The following is a 23,288-nucleotide window of genomic DNA, read 5'->3' on the forward strand; positions in this document are numbered from 1 at the left end:
TTTTACATTACAGGCAATTCAACATCAATTGCTTGAATTCAATTCAAGCAAAAACAAAAATACAACGTATAACATAAAATGTATATTAACAAAACTAATATAAATACACCATGCTTCATGCCTAATCTAAACTAATAAATGATGTGCAGAGAGTTTAAACAGGTATACATTTCATTTTGAATCTCTTTCATCATTGTCTTGTCTTTTTCACCTCGCTCTTCTTGTCAGTCAGCTCCTCATGTGATAAATGAAATCTCAACTTGTTTGTTTGAAGAGCTGCATTGAGCAGCCAGGTTCAGTTTTAATTGTCTGTTCTCTGACCAAACAAAATTATTTTTGTTATAAAAAAACTCAAAACGGCGGTGTGGGATGGTGGGCAAGTGACTTAACCGGGGTTGCGGCTTAAAACCGGTATCACCGCCAACACCATCTATCGCAGCAAGACTAGTTTATATAAGAGCCAAATTAAAAGTTAAATAAAGGTTTGTCATTCTTGCTGAGCTACTGGACAGGCTACATTAGGCTGCACAGATAGGGATACAAAGTCAATAATAAGTCTAACATTTTTCTCATGGCATCCTCTAAACCTGTTTTTGCTTTGTCAGGGCACATAGATGTCCTTTACCTGTGATGTTTATGTGAACAGTTGTGAAGGCCGCCAGGGGAACAGGAGCAACGTTCTGAGCTCGAACCCTAAGCATGAAGTTGCGGGTAGTCTCATAGTCCAAGGGCTCTGCGACAAGTATAGAGGCAGAGCCGTCTTCACGATTCGGAGTTAGGTAGAAACGAACAGGCATGTTGCTTTCTGGCACCAATCCATCCTCCAAGTTATAAGTCACCCTCGGGTCGCCCAGTGGAGAAGTGGCCTTGATTGTCTGCCAGGAGGAAAGTGTTTAATATTCATATATATACTACTATTCAAAAGTTTGGGGGTTGGTATGGTTTTTATTCCATTGAAAGAAATACTCTCAAACAGCATGGAATTAATCAGAAGTGATGCAGTTTCCCATTGGAAAAGATTTGTTGACCACTAAATTGGCACATTAAAATTATATTACTAATAATGACGTCACTTTAGTGCAATATTACTAAAATATTTATTTTATCAAATAAACACAGCATTGAAGAGCTTAAGATTTTATTTATTTATTTATTTTATTTAATCCTGCCAACCTCAAACTCTTTCATATAAAATATTCACATATTTAAACTAGTGCTGTGAAATGATTAATCACAATCAAATCCAAAATAAAAGTTTTTCTGTGCATATTTATTATTTATATACGAAAGCACACACATATATTTTTTAAATATTTATATATGTCTATATTTATATTCATATAATTTACAGTAAAATAAATATAAGCATAATATATATGTTTCTGAAATATATACAAGCATGTGTGTGTATTTAAATAAACAAAATATATAGACAGCAAACATACATTATCTAAACAAAAACTATTATTTTGGTTGCAATTTATTGCAATTAATCATTTGACAACACTAATTTAAAGTACTGTATAATATATTACTAAAACAATAATTATCATTATTATTTTTAAATGAAAAGAAATGTTATAAGCAAGACACATCTAAATACTGCAGGTTGAACAGTTTCCACATCAAAGACTTCACTTTCTGTCCTAAAGCCTGGCTCACACTACAGGGTTTTTAGCCAGATTTAGCTCTGATTTTCCCCTCCCGAAAATAGGAGGACAAATCTTGATCCCCGATCATTAGAAACATGTTTGATATTTCATGACGGATATATGAATTCGTCAGTACTTTTACAATAGGCAAAGTGCGAATGCAAAACAGCTGCTGTAAATTGCATCAGCATCGAAAAGTGAAGATGGAGTTCTTTACTTACAAGACTGTCTGAATGATGCATCGAAAACGTATCGCAACAGTAAGGAGTGAAATCACCTCAGTTTTCAACATACAGGGTGATAATCTTAATAATATCTTGCTGTGTGTGATGCGAGAAATCTCGTAATGTGTGAAAGTTTAAGATTTCAGGGAAGACATTCTGCAAAGATTCTCTTTGTGTGTGTGCTGCAACCAGATTTCAGAATCGGTTAGGAAACTTGAAAATTTCTTAAAACTGAGCCCGGCTTCAGAGAATTTAGTCTCCGCCTAAATAACAATCAGGCATCTGTTTTAACAGCTAAAATCTATTTTAACAGGGCAACTGTAAGGGGATCACCACAACAGATCAATTAAATAAGCTCAATTACTTCCCATACCAACAGGAACACAAAGAACATTTTAACATAAGATCAATTAGAAAGAAGAGCAAGCACTATCTCTGTGCAGTTCTCTATTTTGTCTTTTATTTATTTGCCTTTTTTTGCCCTTTGTTCCTCTTCACCCTGTTTATTTATGCTGCTCTTCATGAAATGCTCATCTGCATTAATAATGGTCTTAATGGCAATAAATGTATTCCAGGAAATTCAGCAAATTAATGGTTTCAGTGAATCTGTAACCGACTGAAAACAGGGAAAAAAGTAAATGTCCATAAATTATCCAGTGACTCAGCGATTGGCTGACTTCCTAAAAGTTGAACGTAATGAAACAACGTCCTTAAAATGTGAAGCGAAGGATCAGATGATTCATGGCATGGCTACAAAAACGCAGCTTGAAGCGGGGACTGGAATCTTACAGCATCTTACCATTAGTTTAAACAGACCGTATGTGTGTGTGTGTGCGTGTGTGTGTGTGTGTGTGCCTTTGTGTACTTGTGGATTTGTGACAGGCTGTGTGAAGACTCTGTGTGGTCGAGCAGAAAGCACAGACTGTCAGTTGTAACCGCCAGTACATGACAGTGAAGTCGACAGTGTCTGGGAACTCAAGCCCCTCAAGGAATACCCAGAACCTTATTGTGGGATTAAAACTTATCCGCATCCATCATAGCATTCCTTCAATGCACACGTGAAAGACATGGTCATTAATGGAGTGCCTCACAGGTGTGTTTCAAAGGGCAAAGTAATAAATCACTTAGCAGAAGCCGTATGTTTGTTTTGCCTGTTGGTTTATGGTCCTTCATTCACATTATATTTAGCATGAATGAAATTGACATCTTTATGTAATGAATATCTGTAGACCCCTTACAGTCACTGTTTGTTATCCTGCATCCTGTCATTACGTGCAGTTAAAAGCAGGCATAAATCTGCATGATTTACATATTTATATATTTGAAGAGATCTAGTAGTTTATAAGTGTTTAGCGTCATGTTAAGTGCATACCACAACTGGAGTGTCTCTGACAGTGTTTTCAGGTATGGTGACCTCATATTTGTCCTTCTCCCACTGTGGAGGCTGGTTCTTCACGTTAGTGATGGTGACTGCCAGCTCTACTGAACTGCTCCGATTCCCTCCATCTGTAGCGATGACCTGCCTGCTGATGTAGGTCCTCTGGAAACCGTCAAACACAATTATAGAGGCGTCAGAGACAATTTATTAAGATTGAAAATTGGAAAATGTGCTAAGGCAAAGGGTTTCAAACTGGAGCTCAGGGTGAAATATTTGAATAAAAAAACAAACAAAGGAAAGCTTTTGCTAAATATTTGAGAAATGTCAAATTTGGCATGTTAGCTCAAGTTAACACATTTAAAGAATTTTCATTATATTAATATTTCAGAGTGTAGAGTGCAGTTCATTTATTCATTTTTAACAGAATACTAATAAATCTGCATACAAAATGTACGCACACACAATGAATATTTTATTACAATCCTAATTCTATATTACATCTCTCTTTAAAGAATACGTATTATGCCTCTTTTTACAGTATATAATAGTGTCCCCAGAATGTGTCCCTGAAGATTATGTATTATGCCTATTACAGTGCCTATTTTGAGTTGGATCAGAATTTTTTTGCATTGTTTTAATGCATGTCTCTTTAAATTCAAATAAGCTGCTGCTCCCTGCCTTTTTCAGAATTAGGCTGTGCCTTTACAGCTCATTCCTCTATCAGAAAGGCTTTGACTATCATGTCTATCACACTGAAATCCTGCATTTTAAACCATATTAGCCTTAACTTTAAATAATAAGGTTTTCTGAGCACACACACACACACAGAAAGTGGCTGTCACACTGCATGCGAGTACTAAATAAGAGTGGGAGAAAACAAATCGCTCATGATTCTCTCTTTAAAGATTCTCAATCGAATCGAAACATTGTGGAATCAATTCTGACCTTGTTTTTTTTCCCTGCATATGGCACGTCTGCACACTACAGACAAATGCAGCAGCTTCATTGTATTGGATATGCGCCTTGAGACATGCGTGTGTTGCTGGACGGTGTTTTTTTCCACCCGCTGTTATTTCAGCGTTTTATTTTTGTTTTCATTTCTGCCTAAACCTGTACTGTACTGGATACACGAAACGAACACAACTAATTATTTTAAAAAGCAGACTGCTTATGTAATTCAATTAATAAATATTGCCCAAAATAAATTTGACATAACATTTATATGAAAATGTAGCCATGTGCAGTAATATAGAAAAACCGACATGGTAATCTTATTCGAAATGAAGAGTGTAACCAGTGCAGATTCACACCGCTAATTTTAAGATGGCAATACTGTCACAAAGATTCCAACTGTAAACAAAAAGCTTTGAAACTCCGATTTTGGTTAAAATGTAAACTTGTATTCACACAGTGGAAGAATTAATTAGGAAAAATGAAGATCGAGAATCGTATTGGAATTGGATCGTGACTCCCAGAATTAGAATCAGATTGTGACATGTCTAAAGATTCACACCCCAGTACTAAACTAAGTTCTTTTTCCACATATTATTGTGCTTAAACTGTAAAATACACACAAGTTTATGTTAAAAACACAAGTTGCAAAAACAGTCAGTTATGTCTGTGAAGGTAAACAGCTGGGAAATTGCATGTTTATATTAGATCTGTGTGGCAGCAGTGTAATGTACAGTGAATAAATCAATAATTCCACAGCTTTCTTATCTCCTCTGAGTCTAGGACTGTAAATAGTGTGCAGTGCAGCCAATAACAGAACAGTTAGCATGCTTTGCTTGAATTTTCACATGTCATTAGAGTTGGTACACACTGACGGTGTCGTGAGGTGGAAAGTTGCAGATTAAGGGGTGGTAATATTATAATAAGCTCCCGTTTCTACATCAAGGGGGAGTAAAATCTAAGCAGCTTGTTTTTGCACAAGATTGGAGAGAAAGGCTTACCTTTTCTCACCTTGTTTTTACATTTTATGGGTTGGTAAATGCACCGGGAAGCCCATTATAACACTTAAATATGGCAAAAGTCATTTCCATGATACAGTATGCCACCTTTAAAGTAGCACACTTACTTTTTTGTGAAAATATGTGAAAATATGCAACTGTCTCAGTTTTTTTTTTTTAAAGAAGAAGAAACTGGCCCTCTGCAAAGAATAAAATCATATGGCCCTCTGCAAAGAATAAAATCACATTATATATATATAAATCTAATCAAATTCCAGTACTACAAGACCAAGGATCTGTGTCACGTGTATCAACACAACAGATAGATGCATCACTCTGTTCATTGTCATCTCAATGCAGATGCCTGTGCTTATCAGCAAAATCACTGATGCTGTCCGCGTTCACGGCATTCTGCTTTGTATAGCTGGCTGTCTGCATGTCGAATGATGCGAAATGACAGCTAAACAATTTTCACCCACCTTCTGTAATCGCACAAAGAACATATACAAACGGTCAAACCACACCGTATACATCAGTCGACACAAGACCTTGGTAGTCATAGCAACAGTTTTACAAAGGTCTCTTGTCAAAGATGGTCCGATATCAGTGGCTTTCAAACCTAAACACCTACTCACACACAGACAAACACCTCATCAGTAATCACTATTAATGCTTTTGTACTTCTTTGTGAGGTTATTTCTGTCATCAACTTCACAAAAACAAACAGAATGTGTAAACGACCTTGTTACCACCCAATCAATCATCTGAGCGGAGTGCTGTGAGAAACTGTTGTGGACCTGCTAAATCATTCACACCGCAGCATCTTAAAACCTAACACTCACACAAACTATACAATATTCATGTTGCAAGTGCAATTTTGGATCTGTTTCCACACACCTCGAACTCCTGCCCTTTATGAGTGTTTAATGATGAATCATTCTGTTGAAAAGTATTCTTGAGAAAGTTCAAGTCTGAAACTTAACATGCTTCACCATGCATCTTCTTGACTGCACGCTGCGCCCACACATTTAGGTAAACTCAGTATTTCGGCTATCGGGACTTCACTTGGCCGTTTGGAACAGGACTGACCTGCGAGATTGGTTGGTTTACGTAGATCCAGCCAGTGAGGGGATTGACTCGGAGATACTCCGGCTGCTCCTCGGACATGGAGTAAGTGATGGCTGCATTAGTGCTGTAATCATCATCATGTGCAGCCACTCGGAGAAAACTGGTCCCGATCATGGTGTCTTCACGTAAGAAGTCTGTTAGAGGGAAGGCTCTGATTATTTAACATGCACTAGAAACGCTGTCTTGCTGGCGCATAATTAGACGAAAAGCTTTGATAACTGTCACATCCTCTGATCCTATCTGTGAAATCGCAAGTGCAAGATACTTTGATAAATCTTAACCAAAATAAATTACTTTCTAAATCAGTTTGATATATAGTTCTGTGATGTAGTGTTAGTCATGCGTGAGGAAAATCGGGAAATCAGAAAGATCATGCTGTTTGACCAACTGACAGGAGTTTGCAGCCATGGCTATGTATTAAAAATAGACTTAATCAACACAAAAACAAAAAGAGTTAAGGTAGAGTCCACATTTTATGCAATCTGCATTTTTTTTATGAAGCATATACATAAACCCAAAGAGGAAATAAAACTATTTTGTGTCAATGCAATTTGTGAAAGAAATCAATCAAATCTGCATGTTTGTGTGAAAATATTTAGATGCAACATTTTCCAACTGTAATTTAATTGCATTAATTAACTGATTACAGTTACATTTATTCTGTAATTACATTACATAATTGTGCTAAATGAAACTAGTTACTCCACAACACTGGTTCAGTGTATGTACGTTTATATGCAGATAAAATTCTCAAACCTCAAACACCATATGGTAAATCGTAAAAAAAGCATATATTCTGCATAACCTTCATGGATGTCATGAAAATGTAAGACGTGTTTTAGTTTTACACTCTTCAGCTTCCGATTGGCTGTGTTTTATGATTGACTGTCACATCTCGCCTCATTTCCGTGTGTGATGTGGACAAATTAGCTGTGGCTGAAATCTTCCTGAAAAGCACCTGGTTAGAAAACTATGTAAAGCAGCTTGGAAAAGCATGGATATTTAACTATACTTAGTGCCTATAGTTATTTGCAATGTACAACCCAACAGGCATGAAACATGAAAGATGTTAAAAAGATGGTGGCGACTGCTCACATTCGTAGCGCAGGTTTTCAAATTTGGGGCTGTTGTCATTCTCGTCGAGGATAAGAATGTTGAGCTGGCAGATGCCTATGAGGGGGTCCGCCGCTTGGTCCGTGGCCGTCACTGTTACTGCATACTCTCTCTGTCTCTCCCGATCAAACGCCATGGCAGTTACAATAACACCTGTACACAACAATACACACACACACTCGTATATATATATATATATATAGAGATATATTCACAGTACTACAGATAATTAAACTTTGTTTTCTACAGTAAGGTTGCATCTCCATTTAATCTTGTATAAAAGGTATGAAATTATATTTTAAAACAAAGCAGACAACATTATTTAGATGCACAGCAGATTTGTGTGAAATATTTTGGCATTTTTGTGCTTGAGTTCAGAGTCAAATCTCTCTACAGTTCCCCATTTGCATTTAAGAAGTCATCTCAAACGTGCTTCACGTTTCTCCCACTGCAATCCATTCCTATTTTCTCTCTTTATTCTCCTCTATAAAAGACACACTGATTGATGTCCAATGAACAGTTACATTTCATAAAGCATTCCATTTCTTTAAAAAGGGGTCCTGAGACGACACATTTAAATGCTGTCTTTTCTCTTCCTTTGAGAGTTGGCACGTTTTGAAAGGCTATGATTAAAGTGAATTAAACTCAAGTTTGAATTCAGGAAAATACTTCAAGGCTTTAATTTCTCTACCAGAGAGAAAGAGAGGTAGAGAGTGAGAGAAAGAGAGATAGTCAACAGTGAACGCATGACATTATGAGACAGTGCTTAATGAGACATTAAAAAGGTTGTGTTAAAAAAATGCTCTGTTTCAAATCCTGTGAATATTTCAACAACATCTGATTATTTTGAAAGGAATGACAATTGAGACGTCTACTTTTATGCTCTTAGTACAGTAATTGAGTATACATTGAACCAGGAATAAGCTCACTGAATAAGTGCCCTTGAATCATTACCTGTTTCTGGATCAATGCTGAAAGCAGGAACCGTACTGTCTTTATGCATAAAACCATATGTGACTTTTCCATTGGCTCCTTCATCAGCATCATCTGCATGGACCTGCAGCACAAATGTTCCCGCTGGCTTATTTTCCAGAACTGATGCCTTCTCTTTATACTCGGCACACTGAGAGGGAATAACAGACAAAGAAAAGGAAGATGTACAGTAAGTAAACCCGATTTTAATAAGGCTATTTACTGTTGCATTAGGATATGTCTTGACCAGATCACAAGGGGAGACATATTATTGTTTGCACCTGGTAATATTGTTCTCCAATGCAACTTCACAAAACCGAATAAAAGAAGCGGTAATTTTGTTTGGATATTTTCAGTTCAATGGTAGGTTTATTTTAAAGCTGCACCAAACAAAACCAAACAAACACAAAACTGCAATTATCCTTTGTCTCTGGATCACTCAAAACAAATCATAATAGCAAATGGTAGCGCAAAAAAAAAAAAACTGAAGAAAACATAAAAAGAACAGTATGCTTATTACAAAGATGGTCACCCTGGAGCAAAGGGAGAGCAACAGCATCTTCTGATCTGCTTTCACCATTGATCCTTATGAATCATTCTTTCCAATGTTTGAACCATTGAAAACTTTGGCTTACTAACCCAGATCTTTGAGATGCAAAAAGAAATGATAAAAATAGCGATTACTAAGCCTTGACACTACAGTACACTGCACAGTTTTTTTAAGGACAGGCTGCTCATGGCCAAATTAATGAACATAATTTCACTGATTAGACTACTAATAACCAAAAAAGGGCCAAGGAGCTGGTACTGTAAGGACGGTGAGAGTGGATCATTACTGAAAGCACGTTTAAGGTCATTTAAAGTAACAGAATGAAGCGATTGAAAGAAAGAAAGAAAGAAAGAAAGAAAGAAAGAAAGAAAGAAAGAAAGAAAGAAAGAAAGAAAGAAAGAAAAAGATGAATAAGAAAAGCAGTAAGCATTACAGAGTGGACGCACATTGGCACTACGAAGAATGGGAGAGGAGGCGTATTAATCCTTATCTCTTCGGTACTGTTGAGATTCATCTCTGTTTTATAATTGAAGCGCCCTTGAATCAATTCCATCCCACTGAATCTGTGGAGACGTCTGGAATAAGCCTGGATAATTCAGCCATGCTCCACCACCCACACACCTTCTTCTTCCTCGCACACGCGTGTGTGAATGTGCGTAATCACAAAAATAAAGAAAGCACTGCCTTCCCTTCATCATTAGTTTGCAAAGCTTAAGATAGCTGAGGTTAGATGGGACTCTGGGAGAACAAATACAGTATATAAATCCCTTTAAAACACATGGTGACAATTCCCAAATAAGTCCACCAACTTCTCCTTTGATGGCCACTTCTGACACCTAATTAATAGCAAGGGACCCAGTCCTCTCTGTGATGGTCTCTTTCATCCTGCAGCTAGCTAAAATCCGGTCGCTAGCTCTGTGTTGTTCAATCAGTCAGGTGAGCGTGAAATCCCATAAGGTCAGAAGTGCAAACATCAAGCGTGGTACCCCTTGTGAGTCCATCTCATGAATCTCCAGAAACCTGGCAGTAAAACACACATGCTGGAGGGCCAACAAGTAAGAGAACTTCTCAGAAGAGATCCATGACCGCTGATGATCACACATCCATGGGAACGGTTTGGTATTCCAGAACACAGAAAATGACAGGGGAATAGGACGAGGTTCAGGTGGGAGTTTTATAAAAAAAAAAAACAACAAAGAACTTCACTTCTTTTTCTTTTTCTCACTTAAAAAGGATAGATAAAGGTTTTCTAGGAAGCTAGAACGGCATGAAAAAGGATAAATAGAAAGCGTGTACAGAACAGAATGGGTGCAAAAACGGAATGGGGTTAAATATCTAGCTGAGAAGTGGTATAAATGCTTTATTTATTTCATTTTGAGAAGTCTGGCTCTGAGGTCTTTCAGAGGACCAAGAACTGCCGCTTTGGCTTCCCCGTGCTGGCTCAAAAACTAAAGAGATGTCTTGCGTCTCAGTGGATGCTAATTTACTTCACGCCCTGCCAAGAGAAACTCAAACAAAATACTCCATAGACCTGAAGAGAAGTTTTTAAGTACTAAACGTCGGCCCACGGCCAAGCATCTCCTCACCTCACTGCACAGCCTGGGGAGATTAAGACCCTCTAAATATCTTCAGTGTTGCACTCAACCCATATTTACTGGAGACATCAGGAAGCAAGCAGACCCATAATGATTCAGCACATATTTCAAACACTTAATTAAAAGTCTACAGCTGATCAAGCAGCAGCCCAGGTTGCTTTGCTAATAATATCTCATGAGAAAAAAAAGAGGGTGGGAGTGGACAAATTGGAGAGAAAACTAAAGAGACAAAATAGAGAGAGAATATGTGAAAGAAAGAGGGAAGACTAATGCTCTAGTCTAAAATCTTCAGATGAAGAGAAACGCAGACACTCAAAAGCAGAATAGGTAGGCCCTGATGCAAAGGCTGTTTTAACAGAAGGCAATTATTTTGCCTCCTAAGGCACCTACTTTTGGCCAAAACCTAGGAATATGTATAGGCCAAAAATGAAAATATTATATTTGAATATGTATTCATAAAACCTGAGCATGTAGTTAAAGGATTAGTTCACTTTCTAATTAAAATTTCCTGATAATTTACTCACCCCCAATTCATCCAAGTTGTTTATATATTTCTTTCTTCAGTCGAAAAGAAATTAAGGTTTTTGATGAAAACAGTGCAGGATTCAGTGCACTTGAATGGACTCCAAATGGTTGAAGGTCAAAATTACAGTTACACTTAAAATGAAATTAAAATACACCTATCTAGGGAATCGGCCATTTAAAAAAAATTAAATGTATATGCTTTATAACCACATATACTCGCCTTGCTCTCCGTTACGCATAATACGTCATTGCCTTGAAAAGGTCACACTTGGCATAGGCAGAAACAGCGAGTCAGTGTTGGAGGACGAGGAGGACCATTCAAAAGTTGTTGAATGGTCAATGACACATATTCAAATGTTTTTGTGTCAGTTTATTGTTTAAAATTATCATTTTGTGTGTGTATACTGGATGTGAAAAAGTTTATAGCCCTTTAAAGCTGAACAGAAAGTAGAATGTTTTCATCAAAAACCTTAATACACATCTTGGATGACATGGGGGTGAGCAAGTTATCAGGAAATTTTAATTTGAAAGTGAATTCATCCTTTAAGTCGGATAAAAAATAACAAATTCAGGATTTATAAACGAAACTTTATTTTAAGGTCCAATTCTTGCTAATAATAAACCATTAATTCCAACTTTTGCCTCAATAAACTCCTAATTTGCTGCTTATTAATAGTTGGTAAAGTAGTTCTTAAGTTAGGATTAGGGACATAGAATATGGTCATGCAAATGTGCTTTATAAGTAATAATAAACAGTCATTATGTTAATAATAGGCATGATAATAAGCAACTAGGGAAAAACTCTGAATATATTACAATATAAATACTTTTTCCCCCCCAAAAAATCCACCTAACACTTCAGATGTGTCAGTCAGCACGAGTATGATCCTTTGCGTGGCTTATTGCTGTTAATAACTCTTTTAACATTAATCAAGACCTGCATTTTATATTCTTATTTCTGATCCATTCAAAACTGAAACCAAAACGTAAGACGCAAACTCTTTGCTTCTGAAGGACATACGCAACCGTCTAAAACAAAGAAGGCAGACCTATCACAAAACACACAAAAAAAAATCTTTTTAAATGTGTAATTCCAAGTGGTAGCATTGTGATCGTTGGCAAGAGCTTAATGAGCTCATTTTGTGAAAACCTCAAATTTGACCGTAATTGACATTTTTCCACTTTGTTTGCCTGTAGCTCGTAATTAGCCCGTGTCTCTTCCAAATCATTTTGTCAGCACGGGTCACATTTATACATTCGGATTTATAACTTTATGTGCAGAATTCACAAATGCGATTTAATTAAATTCATTTTTTTTTTAAATATAACATTTTAAAAGTAGCAGTTGTTTTGGAACAGAGCTAATGTGAGAGTTAAAGGTGAAGAAAATAGATAACTAGACTGCGAATGAACAGACATGCATAAAGATAGATAGTATATAGACAGATTTTTGTTTATATACAGCACCTTTTCAAACACAGGTTTGTTGTTGTTCACATCGTCAACTCCTACAATGACCTGGGCAATGGTGGAGAGTGACTGCGGCCCACCGGAGGCGTTGTCATCTGTTGCTGTTACGTTCAGGACGTACTTTACTCCCTGAAGTCTAGGAGATGGGCTGGAGCGGAGACGGATCAATCCTGTGTGGGGTGACAGGCAAACATTTATAGCAACATTTAATTGGCCATTACCCTCGTCTAAATCCCACTCAAACTTCATTCAACCTCGGCGCCTTCTTTGAATTAGCAGCTGATTCCTCGTTAGCTCGACGCAGTTTTAACATGATCGCATCTGAATAGACAAAACATGCCTATCAGGGAGTCTGACCCGCGTTCTTTCCATGCGCTGCATTAGACCCTTATATCATACATGAACGTTTGTAAATGACACAGGACTTGATGAATACAAACAGAGGCACGAAGACTAATCTCTCAGCCCTCATTCGTAATGCAGAGAGGCTGTTTCTGACCTTCAAGGCAATGATGAGTATATTTACCATTCCTGAGGCTTGTACTACACAAAATCCTATACATATTGTGTGTTTTTATGGATGAATGTATGTGTTGTTGCAAATGTGCCAAGGATATCGTTATGCTTCATACATTGTGTCTTATCTGGGGAGACAGCCGGAGTCAGCTCCTACGTGACCCTCCGTGGTACACCATGCAGCGCCATCTCTTTCAGGAGAGCGCATTAGACTCCGCTGCATTCAGCTCTGCATTCATAATCTGAAGAGCTAGATGACTGCTATCTCCAGCGAGCAGCAAAGGGACATTAAAGAAACCAGCACATCAACTGACACAGACTTGGCAGGAGGGAAATCACATGTACCCTAGTTTCTTGAATTGATTCTAATGCATAACGCTAGTCCTTTTGTGGCACAACTCAGGGGAAAAAGAACATGTAATCAATTCTAATTCAATCTGAACACCCCTATCCGCACTAGCTCCCTATCCAAATGTTAGAGGGGGCTGAAATGAATGTGTGTGTGTTTAGATTTTGTGCCTTGAGGACGCTTGTCACAGGTTCTAGCTCTATTCTCTCGACAGTTGTATCAACTGCAGGCTATGAGAGCCACAGGGTAATCTGTTGAGTAACTTTTTTTTTCAAACGCACCATTTTAAACCACTGGTACGGTACGCATCGCCGTCAATGATTTTAAACAGAGATATGCACAGAATTAAATAAAGAGTCTGAGCCGGGATTATAAATATTGACAAACTTGCAGCTCAGGCAACAAAAATTTCAGTAATGATCCGCGTGTGATTTATCCGTCCTTGAGCCGGAAGTGTCTATTACGATTAGTATGTAGTACACTGGTGGAGTCTAGAACAGGACACAGATGGAAGAGGCAGCCAGGACATATCAGTGCACATCAGAGATAGAGAAGATGTTTCTTCAGGGCTCTGACAAGCAAATGTCTCGGTACATGAGGGTGAGGGGCATGCCAGTGGCCCTCGCTTTATGCCAGTTTACATCACTGTCATGCCCACTTTGAGCTACAGCAAACCAAATACCCTAAATATGGACATACTGTGTGTTTGTGTGTGTGTGTGTGTGTGTATATATATATATATATATATATATATATATATATATATATATATATATATATATAAAACCAACATTAGCCAGTCTAAAACAGAATATTAGAGATGATAAAAATCAACCATTTATGTAGCAACAAACAAAAAACAACAACAACAATAACAAAAAAAACCCTTAAACAGTGTTAACTTCATCAACAAAATTACTGGGAGTTCATTTAGATTAATTCATTAATGCGGCCTTCAAAAGTTTAGGAAGTTTAGCAAGTTTTGTTTTCTGTTCATTTATGCATTTATGTATTAAGTACGTTTGTGTGTATGTAGGTTTGTTCTTGGTCTCACCAAGGCTGCATTTATCATTTATTTGCTCAAAACTTCTGTCAGAAAAGTAATATGGTGAAATACTACTGCAATTTAAATGATTTTCACTGTAAAAAGTGTTTTTTTTTTTTTTTTCAAGATTCTTCAATGAATCGAAAGTTAAAACGAACAGCTCTTGACGAGTTGACATGTCACTGATGTGTTTAGAACACTGACTTAATTTATTTACATTAGTCATATTGACTATTTGGCTATTAATCTGATCATGTTCCTCCGTGCTCTGACTAATTCACAGTCTTTTGGCAGTTTGATCATCTCTGTAATAATCTCGATAATCTTTCCATGCTTCTTGTGAGACTTTTGCATGCTTTTCATTTTCATAAAGACTTTTCTTCCTCCCGACATTGCATATAGCATGGTTCAGTAAAATACTTGATGAACATTTAGAAAGCAGATGGTCAGTTTCTATACCCGCATGCGTCAATGAACGGAGATTTCGAACCATGCAGTACCAAAACAGATCCAAGGGCAGTGACTATTATTTTTTTACCATATCAAGTCATTATGAGAGTAATGTGAGAAAATTAACACTTCTCTAAATATAAATATGGTAATAACACCACATTTGTTTTTACTAGTAAAAGCATAGGTGACTAAATATACGATATATATGTGTGTGTGTGTGTGTATACGTACATATATACAGTTTGTGTATTCTCTTTTACAGACTGCTGGACACATCCAGAGCATGTTAACAGGCTGTCAGCCAAATATATTTTCTGGCAGTCTTTTCTTTTTTGCAATGCATTTCTCCATTGCCAGGCATTCAGATGACGGAACCTCGCTTAACACAAGGCCTTTTAGCAGGACAAAGAACAAAAGAAAATCAAAACACTACAAATAACGGAGCAAAATAAAACCGCTTGACAGGTGCTGTGCGCTGCCGATGATCTGGCTGATTATCAGCGTAAACACTACGCCGCCGTGCCAGTAAATACATCCTTCACGGACCGGATGCAGTCTTTGTATTTATGTCTTTAATACAAAAGGCCTGATCATCTTATTGACTTTGCTGTTTGAATCCTTAAAGGGGTATTAAATCAAACCGAGCGCATTCCTCTGTGAGTTACAGTAAATTAACAACGAGCACAAGCGCCCGGGCCCTTATTCGCCCCAACAAAAACAACCTAATGGAGGAGAGGCTCTAATGAATGATAGAGGGAATTTCAGGAGAGACGGAGATCTGACGAGCCGTAAGAAGGGGCAATAAAGGAACGCTTTGATCTTTAGAGGAGAGAAAAGGAGGAATATGCAGGGAAGGGAATCAACAGAGACACTCTTCAAGGAACTGCGGCGCTTCCAATGAAGCGGTACATGTTTGAATCACCTGAATGGAGCACTAAATTGGAGCGCTGTGAACGTAAGCTGCAAACATATTTTGTGAGAAGGACAAGTGAAGTCCGTATCTTACGACCGATCTTCTTCAATCAAAACGCAATCAATCAAAACATGTCTAGCTCTTTCACTGTTGAGGAGCGTGCAGCAATTAAGTCGTGAGCTGTTTAGCAAATGCTTTCAGGAGTTAAGAAATTCGTACTTGTAGGTGCCAATAAATATTACATTTACTAAACTACTAAACTTCTTGAAAAACGCAGGAGATAAACAGACACTGCATTTTCATATTAGTTAATAGAAATGCGCCAATGCCCAGTGAAAAGTTCTGTAATCATCAATAGACCTGAAGTGTCTGATCCGTACACACACACGCTTCCTAAAGGATATGCATACAGTCAAATAAAAAAGCCTAACAAATGGATCTCTCATATTTCCCATTTCCAATTTATGTTGTGGAGAAAAAATAAATAACTTCATATCTCACAACTGTAATTCCTTCCCATGAACTGATTTAATTTCTCACAATTGCAACTTCTTACAACCGACTTAATTCCCCACAACGTGCAATATATTTTCTCTCTCTTTTATTGTGTTTTTTTATATGTGTTTTTTTTTTTTTTTTTGTCTTAACAGTTTTTTCATTTATGGCAGAAACGGGATTTCATATTAACAGTTATATCCTTGTGTGGGTGTTTTAACTATAAATTTTAACAGTTTTGCCAAAAGAAACAGTTTACAATAATTATCTCTTCAGAATTAGTAAGTGGCTAATTTTGTATATGTGAAAGTAATGACTTATTTGTTCAAGTGGTAACTATAAAGAAAGTAAACACGATTATTGGAAATCATACATGACAAGCTGTACTTAAATGTGTGCTTTTGTTTAATTTTAAAATCTTTGAAGAACTAGCGTGTTCTAAAATATAGTGTATTACCTTGTTTATGTACTTGACTGTTGAAACAGATTATTAACAGATTAGTTGTTATTGATTTCACTCACTCTCCTGCCATTCTGAATTTTACAGTTTACCAGATGTTCACAATAAACATCGCATATTCAATTAACCCTAAAGGATCCTTCAGATTAAAGTTTTCTTTGCTGGTCAGGACGACATCCTCATCATGTGAAGCTTTTTAAATCTCATCCCAACTGTTCCCATGTAATTTGTCATCCTGTCTATAATGTTTGTTCCATAAACTATAAAACCTCACTAGAACACTAGAAATTTTAGCTTGGCCTGCATCACGTTCATGCCTCTACCACTCTCATTTCTTTCTACTGTCCTCCATACTTTAAATAAATATAAAAGACTTCTTTGGCATCTGAATTATGTCCATTATAAAAGATGGATGAAGACTTTTGTTTGAATAGCAGCCCTGCCATGATCATTCAACCGTGAAAGTACACTTAATTATTAATTACTATTAAGGCTTCATTAATAGTTAAACAACTCATGTATAACATGATGCAATGCAATGTAAAGAGTTTGAAAGAAACCACTGAATTAAGGCTTTTCTACTGCACTGTTACTTACTGAATGTTCATGAAGCGTAAAACAGCCGTCAGAGAGATCAAAAGGGTAACACCAAATCTGAAATGGATGTCTCACCTTTCTGGCTGTCGATGACGAAGTTGCCCTCCTCATTGCCTGCTGTAATTTTGTATGTGATCCCATCTCCATCTGGGTCCTTGGCTAGCACAGTCGCAACCAGAGTGTTGGGCCCCGCGTCCTCAGAGACAAAGGTTCGATACCTGTTTTTAAACACAAACATATATTTTTTAAGATGTTAATCTTACCATAACACCATGTTGTCATTACAGCAAAACAAACACATTAAGGTCTCTCTGTTTATTGAATGCAGTAACAACTTTTCCGAACAAGACGAGGATGTTGCTTACAATAGTGCATGGTTAAATATAGGCTGCAAGTAATCATACTTGTTACCATCATTATGCATACAGTGTTTACCAAGTGCTGTTGACTGACAGGACGAAAAGGCAGCTGCCAGTACACAGCAAAAGAAAAAGCTGCATGGGGTATGAATAGCATTAGCACACACAGGAAAAGAATCAAAGAAATGAATCAAAACTCATTTTTAGTACCCAGTTATTTTTTTTTTTACATTATTTCATGCCTTTAGTAGCATGTTGTTGGGACACCTAACCAATCAGAGCACATTTTGTATTTTAGGAACGAGGGGGTTCATCGAAACAGGAAGTAAACAGACTGGTCAAGACAGACTGGGAAGAGAGGTGCAACAATAATGTGAAATAAGAGAAAAATAATGAATATTTTCAGCAATCAACCATGAAAACATGTTCTAGAAATTAAAACCAAGACTTCATAAAGAGCCTTAATAGTAGCCATTTAAAGTTTGGTGTCAATAAGATCTAGTACTACAATAGCCAATGCAACATTTATGCATATTGATTTAATTCTTATTTCAGTGTCGATGTTTGCATGACACATTCAATTTAACAGCATTAAAGAGGGCAAATATTATAATTCAAATGAAATGTGTATAAGCATTTTAAACACATTATGTTCATTTCTTCATTTATGCTAATATGCAGGTCCCTGAATGATCATATTTTTAATCTATTTAATGCAACCACTTAGGTAATGTTAAAGGGTTAGTTCATCTAAAAGAAATAACTATTTCTGTGTTTTACTCTCCTTTAAAGCATGCTAGATGTACAGTATGTGGCTTATATCAGATGAATCCAATCAGGATTCATTCATCAGAAATTCTGGCACTCCTAAGCTTTTTTTTATTGCAGTGGATAGGTGGTTCCCTTTAATAGTCTAAACATGTTAAATATAGTTAGAAAAAAGTGTTTATTACATTTTTTTACAGTGTCTAGAATCCCTTTACTCACCCCCCAGAGCCGTGTTAGAGGTGTTTTATTATGTGCACTTATTTAACATGTTTTAGACTGTGAAAGGGAACCACCTGCTCATTGCAATGATACAGCTTAGAAGATCCAGGACATTTATATATATATATATATATAATATACACACCAATTAAATTCTTCTGAAAGAAGAAAGTCAGATACACTTAGGATGCTCCGAAAGTAAGTAAAAGAAAGGCTAATTTTCATTTTTGATACTAATGGTATTACTCACTGCAGTGGTGGCAAAAATATGATTTAAACAGTAAGAGGTAGAAAATCTTTTCAATATATTTGAATGTATAAATCATATCTGCTAACTATGATCAGAAGTTCTTAATTCCCTCTGGAAACCTGAGAAGATGTTGCACATCTGTTTACTATTGACCTCCACAATATGCTGCACATTATGTGCATGAAGGAGAATGAATCAAATCAAGTTAAAGTGATCAGATGCAGTATGTTGGAATGAAAAATTATGTTTGAGTTCTGTCTAAGCAAGGCATCGTAATAAAGTTTGCTACAAGAGCCTTTTAGATAAGATCGACCTGAGGAGACTGACGGCTCTGACCGTGTCACCGCTTCAGTGACTCAAGTCTCTGGCCTCCAGCTGTAGAACAAAACACACACGCGCGCACCCACAAACAGACACATGCTCACACATAGGGACGATTTTCATTGTCACAGAAAACCCATTACTATTTTGTGAGTATAACAAAAAAACATGGTGGGGCGGGGGGGGGATGTTAGACCGACCCTCCAATGTTCAATAATAGATTTCCCACCAAAAAAGAAAAAAAAAATAACAGTTGAACTACTTCGCTCAAGGGGCTGTTAACAGACAAAGCCAACACATTTCATGCTAAGCCTTTCTTGCCAAAACCACGCTCACACTTCATCACATCTGAAACAATGCTGTCAATGGAACAGCACCTCGTGGCGACAAGACAAACAGTGCCTCCACATCTGCACAGTGTGCCGTCATTTGAAAAGAGAGAAAAGCGTTGACAGACTGCGAGAGACTTCCGTAGTCTCAGCCACCATTTGTTATTATTCAGCTGTAAAGACTTCATTTAAGTCACATGGGCAACGCACTGATGGACCTTTTGTTGTGACAGAGTGTGAGACAGCTCCTCTTGATCTGAGAAGGACATTGATGGTGCATCAGAGCGGGTAAAGGTCAGCTGCCCTGATGCCAGATTGACAATGTGTTCGGGATTCAGCCAGTTAAGAAATAAATGTGGAGCTTCTTGTGTAGAAAACTGTTGCTTGCGTGCAGGCTGTGAATACTAATAGCTCTGTGAAACCTCAAGATGGAATGGAAGCCAGTTTGGCTAAATCTGTTCATAAATAAACTAATAATCAAAGCCACTGAGGCATCCAAAGGTAGAACTTCTGTAAGACTGAAGCAAACATAAATCAAGAGTTCTAGGAAACAAAGTTAGCTTAAGCTCCCATAGCCAACGAGCATCCATTTTTCTTTCTCCAGAGTGTGAATTTGAATGTCTGGTTTAAAAGGATAGATCACCCAAAACAACATTTTTGTCATCATTTACTCACCCTCATGTCATTTCAAACCAGCTCTTTTTTTCTGTTGAAGGCAAAAGGTGAATACCTGAAGACCATCCTGGCTATAATCGAATTGAATGAGGACTGGGGCTGTCAGGCTCCAAAACTGAGAGAAAACGCACACATACACAATTAAATTAACATTAAAAAATATATCCCATAGGTAGTGATACCTTAGTGTCATGAACAGAGCTCTTTGGCACGTTCATGTTTAAAGATGTTTAATCTTCCAATGAGTCAAATCTTTCCAATGAATCAGTTGATCCAGTTCAACAATCAGGTCTGTATGATTCATTTACAAATCTAATCTTGTTCTTGGGTTTATCTCAATGATTCAGCTCACTGGAGGGAAAGATCATATGGGGAATGTTTTCATTCAATCTGCGACCTAATTTATGCAGAAATATTATGCGTAAATATTGGAAAAAACTATTTGCAAATAAAGCAGCGTTTCCAACCAATGCATTGGAAGAAAACAAAATCTTTTATTGAATGTAATAAATGACTAGCGTTTTAGAGTGTGCAGACAAAAAGCACAGACAACTTAGGTTAAGGAAAAGTCACTTTTTTGATGTGCATACAGGAATTTATTCAGTAATGCATTTCAGATGTTTTTTTATATGTATGCATTCTCACTGAACAACAACAAATATTCAAGCAAGATTATGCATTTTTGAGATTTTATTTGCATCCACTCAGCATTTTGTTTTATGTAATATCAGAAAATCTGCATATAAATATGTGGATGGAAGCCCGATAATAACTTATGTTGCAGCCTGAGACAAAACTATTGGTTTTAGAAGAACTACTTTTATAGTCTTTCCCCAGTCTTTCTGAAGCTTAAACTCATTCATCATAAATGCAAGGCAAGAAAGAAAGCAAAAAAAAAGCATTCTACTTTTAAGTTCCACTGAAGAAAGGAAGTCTTACGGGTTTAGGATGACGTGACAGTGAATGAATGATGACATCTGACTTTCCATCAAAGCAAGTTTAGACAGCAGAAAACTGGACTTTATAGAAGAGAACAACATTATCAGTCTCCTTCAATCTGACCAAGAGTCCAGACATGAAAGTAAAAGCGATGCTGATTTGCCAAAAAGAAGATGGATTGAAGGCCGCAAAGATGGAAATCCAAACAGAAAGATCGAAACAAGGAGATAAGGAGGAAAGAAAGCTCAAGAATGATGAGAAGACACCAATCAGAGGACAGGAAATGACAGCTATAGAGACAGACAGAATGACAGAGGGTAAGAGAGCTTGAGCCCATCATCTCACTCTGTGTAAAGCTGATTGATGGCTAACAGAGGGAAGGTGACAGGCGTTTCATGTAGGTGATTTATGTCATCCATGGAGACACCATTGCTTGCACTTTTTCACCCTGTCATTGCACCCCGGCACTGACACACGCGTGACATCCGCGACCTGTAATCTGTTAGAAGTCTCAAAGATCTGAGATTGGGATCACACACACACACACACACACAAACAAACAAACAGAGATCCTCCCCCCACAGAAACACACAATCCCGGACACACATACACACACGTTCAGAGACATAACTCAAAGGGTTTGTTTTTAGATGTTACCTCTGAGGATCTGTTGAGCGCAGCCTTTGAGAAAACCTGTCACGGACTAACCATAAAAAACGCCTCACTTACGTCTCCCTTTCTAAGCCATCGCCATGGCAACAGCGCAGGTGACGGCTCTTGTGACAGTGACTGACAGCTCGCAGAGGCCACTTTGTTTGAAGCGCGTGAACCAATCAGACAAGTGAAACGCCGGCTCGTCAGCATTCACTGTATACTTCGGTTCATTATGTCAGCTATCAATCAGAAGACAACATTGCGGCTGCAGAGGCCTGGAAAGACATCCATCATCGCAACAAAACAAAGGAGATGAGCGAACGCCAATGATCACAAAAGAACGCTGAGGCTGAGCTCCTAATCATTTTCATCCAAATTTCCAGCTATACGAGGACTGACTGTATCGCCGCTCATTACCATGTGCCGCGGCTGTAGGGACGGGCGAAGAAAGGCCGGGCCGGTGCGTAATAAACATCACTCAATCCATCTTACTCTTTGTCCTTGGTCAGGTTGGTGCCAGTAAACAGATCTGGTAATGATGTACTGAGCAAACGCTGTGGCGTGAGTGACAAGGCTCATTTTCAGGCGAACTAAAGGAGCCCGGCGCCTTGAAGCGGAGGGCTTGGGCAAATTAGTCTGCCCAAATGGAACAAACAGCAGTGACAGACATTGCAATTTACTCAATTACAGGCCCGACACATATAGGCTATCCTGTTCGCAGAAATGATGTAGGATAGAGAGATTGAGTCTGTTCTGTTTGAGGAAAAGAGAGATTTTCAGAGAAGCTAAAATTTTCAGAGAGGATCTGAGGTGAAGGGAAGGGGAATATACAAGCAGGAACTGCTCAGGGTCTGTCAGAACAAAACATTTCTACTGGTTTTAGCCATGCTGGAGCTCAGTCTACATATTTTCATTAAGCTTGGGATGAGCGAGACAAACTAAACTAACGTTTGAGCTTGATAAAATACTTGAAATTCTCTTATGCTTACCAAGGCTATGCTTATTTGATCAAAATACAGTCAAAACAGTAATATTATGAAATGCTATTGCAATTTATTTTTATATTTATAATTTTTAGATGTAATTCACTCCTGAGATTAAAAGGTAATATTTTTAGTAGCCATTACTCCAGTTTTCAGGGTCATCATGTTCCTTCAGAAATTATTCTTATAAATCATTTCCATAAATCTCCTAATTTTAATTAATTAATTAATTAATTTTTTACTGAACACAAAAATGCTGGGTTATTATTATCATTATTTTATTGGGTTGTTTTTACAGTTTTTTTAAATAAAGGTCTGTATACATTTTATTTTATTCATAAAGTGTTTCCTTTTCTGTAACACAAACGCAATGCAACATAAATCGGTCAGCTGCATCAGTAGCGTTT

At 37.4% G+C, this 23,288-nt stretch overlaps 1 protein-coding gene across 1 annotated transcript in view; it reads right to left on the reverse strand.

Annotated features, from left to right (window-relative positions):
• si:ch211-186j3.6 (neural-cadherin) overlaps positions 1 to 23,288 on the reverse strand; it is a 188,290-nt gene that overhangs the window by 76,670 nt on the left and 88,332 nt on the right. The window contains exons 7-13 of the mRNA XM_043244155.1: positions 17,460 to 17,602; positions 12,554 to 12,726; positions 8,399 to 8,567; positions 7,427 to 7,597; positions 6,293 to 6,465; positions 3,249 to 3,416; positions 626 to 875 (exon numbers count right to left, since the gene is read on the reverse strand). Of these exons, the coding sequence (XP_043100090.1) occupies positions 626 to 875; positions 3,249 to 3,416; positions 6,293 to 6,465; positions 7,427 to 7,597; positions 8,399 to 8,567; positions 12,554 to 12,726; positions 17,460 to 17,602 (1,247 nt within the window). The remainder of the gene's footprint in view (positions 1 to 625; positions 876 to 3,248; positions 3,417 to 6,292; positions 6,466 to 7,426; positions 7,598 to 8,398; positions 8,568 to 12,553; positions 12,727 to 17,459; positions 17,603 to 23,288) is intronic.

Source organism: Puntigrus tetrazona, chromosome 7 (genome assembly GCF_018831695.1).
Source record: "Puntigrus tetrazona isolate hp1 chromosome 7, ASM1883169v1, whole genome shotgun sequence".
Taxonomy (NCBI): Eukaryota; Metazoa; Chordata; class Actinopteri; order Cypriniformes; family Cyprinidae; genus Puntigrus; species Puntigrus tetrazona.